The sequence below is a fragment of the Teleopsis dalmanni genome, chromosome 1 (assembly GCF_002237135.1).
Source record: "Teleopsis dalmanni isolate 2A chromosome 1, ASM223713v2, whole genome shotgun sequence".
Lineage (NCBI taxonomy): Eukaryota > Metazoa > Arthropoda > Insecta > Diptera > Diopsidae > Teleopsis > Teleopsis dalmanni.
The window spans coordinates 38,444,404-38,453,191 of record NC_051846.1 but is presented as its reverse complement, the minus strand read 5'-3'; the positions used below and the strand labels follow the sequence as shown (position 1 = coordinate 38,453,191).

At 31.9% G+C, this 8,788-nt stretch overlaps 1 protein-coding gene across 2 annotated transcripts; it reads left to right on the top strand.

The window, feature by feature from the left end:
- The first annotated feature begins 661 nt into the window (after window positions 1-661).
- Window positions 662-1,825, top strand: LOC119669965. 2 transcript variants are annotated; one of them, XM_038080028.1, is made up of 2 exons: window positions 662-1,511; window positions 1,629-1,825. In XM_038080028.1, exons 1-2 carry the CDS (start codon window positions 734-736, stop codon window positions 1,679-1,681), a joined length of 831 nt encoding a protein of 276 aa, XP_037935956.1. In that variant the 5' UTR covers window positions 662-733; the 3' UTR covers window positions 1,682-1,825. The 2 variants fall into 2 exon arrangements, with proteins under 2 accessions (XP_037935956.1, XP_037935957.1); XM_038080029.1 differs by having other exon boundaries at window positions 662-1,533; window positions 1,629-1,720.
- The last annotated feature ends 6,963 nt before the right edge of the window (window positions 1,826-8,788 follow it).

Sequence of the window (8,788 nt, the reverse complement as noted above, 5' to 3'; positions counted from 1 at the left end):
CCTACCGTCTAACTGAGCCTTGAGCCTTTCGGGCCATGTTATATAGAGTGTCACAGGCAAGGTATGAGTAAAATTGTTATTGTTTTTACTGAAAATTAAAAAATTGAGAGTGAGAGAAAGAATAATATGTCGGTTCAAATTTCGGCATGATAGCCGGACTATCTGTGTCTCAACACTTAGGCAAAGCATTGTTGTTCCGTAAATAAATGTCAGAGTTTGCGCCTTTTAAGTGCAAATCATTACAATTTCAATACGTTTTGAAGAAAAAATGCAGAAAGCATCACAGCCTATTTTATAAACCGCTAATAATCTTATTCTTACACTTTCTGATTTTAAAGAAAGTCGTATAATTTTGTAAATACTGTTAACAATTGTTATAAGAAAATATAATAACAAATTAACATTTTTACAGCCTCTAATACTATGTTCAGACACGACTTAATTTCGCAAAAATCTTAATTTCATCTTCGTTTCAACGAAATTAAGTTTTAAGGTTAGAACAAAATTAAGGAAATTTGGCTGTCTGAACATAGCATTATATTCAATTTCATTAATTTTTATTTTAATTTAGAAATATTATTGGTTCATAAATAATCAATATACCATTAAGTAATCTTTGACACATCAAAATATATATCAATATTTTTGTTTATACAAAAAACAAACAATATTTGGCAATTCATTTTGTAAAACTTATGTTCTTTTTAAATAAAATTATAGTAACTATATTATAATGAGTAGACGCATTTTTCGTCTACCTTCAAAAAAAAGTTCCAAAGCGGAAAGAGCTGAAAGAGATGATAGCAGCATGGGAGATGGTAGTCATGTTCAAAGTGCTGCATGTCTTGGTGGATCCATGGATGATATTTTTTGTGATGCAATTTTTGGTTCACCTAATGTTAGCAATAAAGAATCCCCCCGACAACCTTCGCCAAAAAAAAATCAAAAATCAGAATCAATTGAGCGTGGTATTGGAGATGAGGCGAGGAGAAAATCTTCGCCAAAAAAAAATCAAAAATCAGAATCAGTTGAGCGTGGTAGTGGAGATGAGGCGAGGAGAAAATCTGTTAAGAAAACAAAAAAGAGTATTAAGAATTTGCCAAAATTAGTTAGTGAAAATATAGTTAATATGGTTAATGAGAGTGAAATAAGTAAGCTTACTGAATTCTTAAATAGCGTTTTCGAACGGCGTTTGCGTGATTTAGATAATCCAGTCACTAACTTGAACAAACAACTGAAATTAGAAGTTTATCGAGACTGGATAGCAATGCTTTCTAAACTGAATAAGTCAATTTTCATAAATATGGAATCATTAGAAAATGATGCAGTTGAGCTTTTAATGAAACAGCAAGATCTCTTCAAAATAAAAACTGCGGAAGATAATGAAATGGAAAAAAAGTATCGTAGTGATATATGTAAACTTATAAAAATCTATCGCGTTGCTTATGGAACCGGACAATGGAATTTTGATGTAGAGTTTAATACCATACGCAAGGAAGAAATTCTTGGTGGCAAGTATAGGAACAATTATTAGTACGAATTATTCTCTTTCCAAATTTTCCTTGAATATATGTATTGAATTAGAAACAAATATTTAATTAAATTTTTTTTTGAATTTTTTGATATAGAAAACCGAACATCACAATTGTCAAAAAGAAGTGGCAGACTTGGCAAGAAATAAAAATCAATCGCACATTTAAAACTTTTGTTTTGTGTCTGCTTATTGTATAAATCATATTAAAAAATGACTGAAATTTCTTATGTCATTACGTATTATATCCAGAAAAATAGTCGGAGATATTAGGTTAAGTATATAACTACCCTTGGAAACCGTTTAAGATTTTTATGTATTTTGGTGGATTGGAGTAATAACTAATTCCAGGGGAGTGCGGTAGACTGAAATTTTTCCCATACTTGCTGAAGACTGTTAGTACTAATTGCTAAAAGATACTTGAAAGATGAAGCAGCGGAATAATGGGGAGTGTGGGGTCAATTATGCTCTCAACACCACCGAAAGTGAAGACCCTATTATTGGTCTCCCTTCAGTGCAGCTTTTTATTATTCAAATTTGAAATAGTTAACGATGTTGGTTTATGAATACTTTGCATTCTTCAATTCGCATTCCACTATTCTTTTCCAAGTCATGTTCGGTCCACCAAGATACCTAGAACCTCACAGATTCAATTTCGGTACCTTCGTGCAATATTGCTATTTGGTCTTCTGAATGTACAACCTATCAAGCGTCATTTGTTTGTCGGAGTTTTTTCTTTTGCTTGAGTTTGGCCTGTGTAAGCCGACATATCGAATTTGGATATTCTCAATGGCTACCAAATAGATGCGCAAGATTTGTAGATCTTGGTCTACATTTTTAACTGGATTGCAGGGTTACTATCCCATCTTATGTTGTCATAAAATATTTTTTGTATTGGTATTGAATATGCAATGTTTTTTAGTGGTAAATACATAGCCACTGTTACATATCTTTTTAAGTTGAATAAAAGCAGCTTCGCTATACGTATGGGGTATAAATGTTTATAGTAAGTAGTTGGTAATGTTTTGCTAATTGAGCTATCAAATGTAACTCTACGACTCATTGAGCCGTACATGCCTACTAATTGAAAAGACTTAACATTTTTAGCTCAAAATTTTGAAGATTCCTGTGCCAATTAAGGTATTCTTTCACAGAGTAGGTTAAAAGAGCATTTAGTATGCTTTACTCTAATTACATTAATTCGTCCGCTTTGGCAATACTTATTATTCTAGAGATCATTCACTTGTCGAGGCTCCACTCTTTAGTGCTTGTCAATATCTGCTCTACTGTCGGAAAAGGGCTGGCTTTTCCGATTAGTATTTCTTTATAGTCACGGCTCTAAATTTATTGTGGAGTCTATATATCTGTGTAGGATCTATATAATTTGCTGATATTAGTGCTGAATAGCTAATTTTAAAAATAGTATATAATTTATAATTATTTAAAGTATTATTTAAAAACGAATATATACAAAACTTGATCTGAACGTTATTAGAGTAGAGTGTCATACTACAATTATTACAAATATCAAGGTTTTTCAATATTACCATTTTAATGGTAATATCTTACACGAGTATATCTTACGTTCAGATTTTCTGAAGTCGTTATAGAAATTACTTCAAGAAATATATGCCACGGTCCACAAATTCATATGCCAAGAATTGATGACACAATTACACACAAAACCTACAAGACCTACACAACCATACGACCATACCTTAACTTATAAAGGACAAACCATAATCTCTAGGAATTTTAATCTCTCTTTTTTTTCTAATAATATTTTCTATAGCCTTTTCAGTTTTTAAGAACAATACTGAAATCCAAGCTGTATTTCGAATTTCTTATGTAGGTTAGCTTGTGTTGAAGTGTCAATGTACTTTTGTGTTTACTTTTTCGTGTCCTTAATTTTCTGACATATACGCAATTTACACAACGCTTCGTATGTGACTTGAGTTTCTGATGTAAGTTCAGTACACAATTTTCAAGCACTGTTCCAAGCTGTAACAGCAGGATAAGCAGCAGGATATATTGTTGCAGAAGAGAAGACAAGTGGCGCAAAGGGTGTTTTACTCGTTAACAAAGACACTGTCAATCAGTTCACACACGTGACAATGTAATAAAACCTTTTTTTATTGTTTTAAACTCGACAAAGTTCAGTGCGAAGTTAACACAAAGTTTGTACCTTTCTGATATGATTATGACACAAATAATGATGATACCAAAATGAATTAGAAGAATTACTGTTTTATTTTTAGAGATGTCATATTGTTAAATAAATGATCAAGAGTATTAAGTAATTTATTTCATACTTTATTATATCAATTTTATTGGGTATTAAATGTTTCAACCCAGCGGTAATCCTAATTTGAATATTTGAAATTGATATACTTATAATATATATATTGATATACTTATATTATATCTCATAGAGTGCTTATTCGTCACACTGCTACAATATATGTTATATGATAACATCTAAAAGTCATTCGAAATCTTGAAATGAGTTATGAAAAAGCATCAGAAATTGACATGTCGCTTGTGCTTTAGACCACACAACTGCACAAAGTTTAGTCAGAGTACAATTTCTGTTTCCGGTTCCCATTCTTCAATCTAATAAAATCAACTCTTAGGAATGAATAATATAGATTCCAGGCAGTGAAGTTCCTGGTGCTGAGAATCTCATTCCAGTAATCACAGGAGAATAGAGGAATGAATAGACTTAGTTCTTTAAAAAACTGAGGTCATCTACATCAGAAAGAATTGGCAAAAGAATTAAGGCGTCAGAAATATGGGCAATAATTAAGAGAAAAAAAACAGGTGAATTAAAGGGGGGTATGATTATTGCGCAAATTTGGTTGGACCAGAGTATCATATATTCTTAGAAGACGCGTTACGAATACTAATTTAAGGTAACGATATTTGATCGCGCATTTTATCTTATTTATTACGTGGAATTTTTTTTTATGTATTGGTTGCAATGGCAGTAATGTTATTAGATAGTTGCAATGACTTATTTCTGTTTACCGTAAGAATTAAGAACTCATAAATAAACCTGTTTGTTAAGTGTTTGTGTGGTAATATAAGAAATCAGCGAGCTTCAGTGAACTATTTTGTTAAAAATAGAATCCAATATCTCAAGAAACAAAATCATTGGAGACAACAGACTGCCAAATTTACAAGCTTATAAATCGTACATATGCTTTCTGGAGAATCAAGAAATCATAACAGTTGCTATTGTGCATACATTATTGATTATGTGTAAAAATTGTGCTGATTTATAAAATAATTATTACAATAAAAAATAGATATGTTTTATGAATATTGTGAAACAATTTTTGCGAAAATTTTTTGGATTTATACAAATGTTTTTGACATGAAATGAGTATCAGTAAAATTTGCACTGAAACCATTTTTCCTCTCCAACATTTTACGTCGATATTTTCTATATGTACTCGTAAAGAATGACAGTACAATTTGACCCGATACCATTTTTGTTTCTACCATTTTTCTAAACATGACGCTATGTAAACTCTTTTACTTCTTAAACTCGAGAAAAAAAACTGAATGGACAATGTTTTTTTAGAAATAGCGGAAATAAGATCGAAATCCCAAAGCGTGTTCAAGATCGTACTTTAAAAGGTGTATCAGTGTTTCTCAAGCTGGGCACTGCGATGGCATAAGTATACATTATCGAAAAGGAAATACAGAGTTTAAATCTCACAAAGTTCAATTGCTTAAATTTGCAGTTCAAAAAGTATATACAAACAATTAAAACAAGAGATGATTCCAAAGATTCCAAGATTGTTGATGGATATTTGCTGATATTTGCTAAACAGTTGTGTGGTTCGTTTAAGAATTTATTTAATTAAAAATTAAATAACTAGATTAATGTATATTTTTTTAATTAATTTAAATTTTCGTTGCTTTTAAACACATCTCCGATATGATGCTATCTCAGTTCGAATTAAGATATTATTTTTCTCGCTTAGCTAAGTTAGTTTGCATATTGAACGCCACAAATATTCAGGAGGAATGTCGTAGAGAATTACTTATAGTTTAATGTTTTCTGCTAAGTGATATTACACTCTGATAAAGTCTTCCGAAATTTTTCCTAAACTGGTTTAGTATTTAGTTATATAGTTCATATAGTTTGTATATACTATATAGTATATATAGTTTTCTAAAATGTCTTCCTATTATCAATTCTAAATTAAGTGATATATAGTTTTTTAAATCCATATTAAATAGTGTTTTCAATGTGTATGCATTGAAAAAAATTACGTGAGTCCTTTTATTCGATTAAGTTGTGAAAATCTCTAAATCGGTAATAAAAAAATAATTTCACCAAATTTGATTTGCACGAGCGGAAGCAATAAATGTGAAAATGACTCAAATACATCACATTAACACAAATGAAGCGGATAGCACATACGTAATTGAATTCTCGGTCGAGCTTAAGTATCCTCGAACACATTTAAATCCATTCGTGAAGGATGTGATTGAGTGTATATCTATTCGAGAAGTGTCACTAAAACTGCACCGCCACATACTCGTGCGTAACAAATAGTGCTTGAAACTGCTTCAAACTTTGACTATGTAAAATAGTTTTTGCATGTGATGCTAGAGAAATTGTGCGTTAAATTTACTGAATAGAAAATTCAGTTAAAATACATTTAAAAAAACTTATAAAATATATCAAATAGAATAAATGTAATCGGATTATATGACATAAAATTTCGTACAAGATAAGTATAGCTTATGACCATATAGAATGAAAAGTAAGACTAAGTTATAAGTATGTCTTATATAAATTTAAAATAAAGGTTTCAATTTTAAGAAAAAAATGTCGAAATCGTTTTTATTTCAAATAATAATCTTATAATTATTGATACGATTCCATTTGTCCTTTGATGTTCTTTTTGTTCTATGAGATTAAATATTTTTTGGGACGTGTTTGCTCGTGATGTTACAGTTGCCTTTGCTGCTATCGCAAAGAAATCTGCAAGAATGGACTTAGTGGTAAATGAGGGTAAATCAATTAATATGTCGGCTACTGGTACGAATGTGTGTCGCTCAGAAGCCGAGCTACTGGCTGGGCAAACTATACTTTCGAATCTGTCAAGGATTTCATTTTACTTGGCACCAACGTAACGAATAAAAACAATGTCAGTTTAGTAGTCAAAGAATTACAAAGAATTACTATTGGGATTTAGAGCTCTTTCTCGACAAAAAAAAACATTACGCTCGATAGGTTGCTCAAAATATCTCTGATTCTGTATGGTGCAGAGACATGGTCGTTATCACAGTATAAGGGAAAACAGCACTGGGAGTATTCGAGAGAAAAGTTTTTTGTGAAATTTTTGGTGCTCTGCGAGTTGGTGCCGACTACTCGACGAGCAGCATGAGTTTTATCACGACATTGACATAATTCAGCGAATTATCATAGACTCGCTGGCAGGATTATGTCGTGAAAATGGATAAAGATGCTTCAGTGAAAATGGTATTTGAAATGGTAGTTGGAAGAAGAATGCGTAGAGGTAGCCCGTATCTTCGATGGAGTAATCAAGTTGAGGGGGCACTAATCAGACTTACTGCACGAGACTAGAAAATGCATGCAGCAGAGGTACCTGCAGACATGCTGTTTCGGGCTGAAACCTGGTAATAGGTTGTTATCTCTAAATAAGAAAGCAAGTAGGGTTTAAGTATCTAATATAGATATGATTTGGTCAATTTGAAATAAATACCTAAATACCTGTATTTCGCATCTGCATTTCATTTATACAACGTGCTAAACGTAATTCTAAAGTCAATTTGTATGAGTATATAGAAAACTGCTTGTATTACCTTTTTCAAGCCATGACAAGCTCTATGCCTGCGCTGTAAGGTTAACGTAAATCAGAATACTCGGAGTATAGAGGTGCTCAATCAGACATCGATTCGTAAATCGAGAGCGGTGGAGAAACTTGTTGAAGGAGGCAAAGATTGGACAACGTTGTAGTGCTGATGATAAAGATGTATACCATTGTATACATCACGTTACAATACTAGTGGTGAATCAGAACAATCGTAATATAGAGGTGCTGATGACATCTGCTCGTAATCGGGAAGGGTTGAAAGACTTGTTGCATTGATAAAATGGACTGATAAATCAAATTTAGGGAAACGTATTAATTACTTCATCGCTTATCACTAAGTAGTGGACATGGCAACTTGAACTATAACATCAAAAAGAAACAGCGGTGCATATATTGTGTCAATGTCCAGCACTGGCAAGTAGGAGGAAGACTGTTTTGGAACATCATTGAGTTGGTGATGACTTGGCAGGAAACCTCAAGCTAAATGCGCTGTTTGCATTAACAAAAGATGTAGTTATGCGACACACCAACTTTAACTTAATAACGACATTCGAGAATCGAAGGACGAAAAAGGACCCAAGTAGTTTCGTGGTTTACTTCAGCTAATCCTTCAGTTCAGTGGGGCCACTTGTTGGACAGTGCGCTGTCCCAACGTCCCACCATATAAATAAATACTTCATTGGTTCGCTTTTAATTATGATATTTGTTTTTATGAATGAAATGTCGTTATAATTAAATTGACCCACATAGTTACGTATATAAAACTAATTAGCTCTTCAAAGGACTATTTGTTTGATGCTTAAATCTTAACTTTGTAAAACTAAAGGCTATGAGTTTTGTTGTAGTGTAAAGCATTGATCTTCCGAAAATATTAAGACTATTTTTGCCCAACTCTTTAGTATCTTCTCTTCCTTGGCGAATCCTTTAAATAAAAGAGTTCTTGAAGAATCACTTAATTAAAAGTGTAGTTTAAATTACTCTTTATATTCATAGTATCTTAAACTGTTTCTTACGAGTATATACTTCTACTTAAGTTCAAATGAATAAAATCTCAAAATTAAGACTAGAAAATTCTTCTCACACATTTGCTGACAAACTGAAAACTTTTTTACTTACAAACAACGTATCAAAGCGGTTTCTTTTAATTAATTAACTATGTTACATGATGTGATGAACATGTAATGCAAATATTTGTAATTCGTAAGTCGCACAAGTTGGGTTCTCCTGCACTTTTATAAATGCATACAAGGAATAATTTACCGCTTTGCTCTGTGGTTGGAAGAGTTAGTAGGGGAAAGGAATTAAATTAAATTGCTCGGTAAAAGGAAAAAGTTTGAACTAAATTAGGAGTGCTCAGCTCAGATACATTTTACTATAAATGTATCTTGTTGTAGAAAAA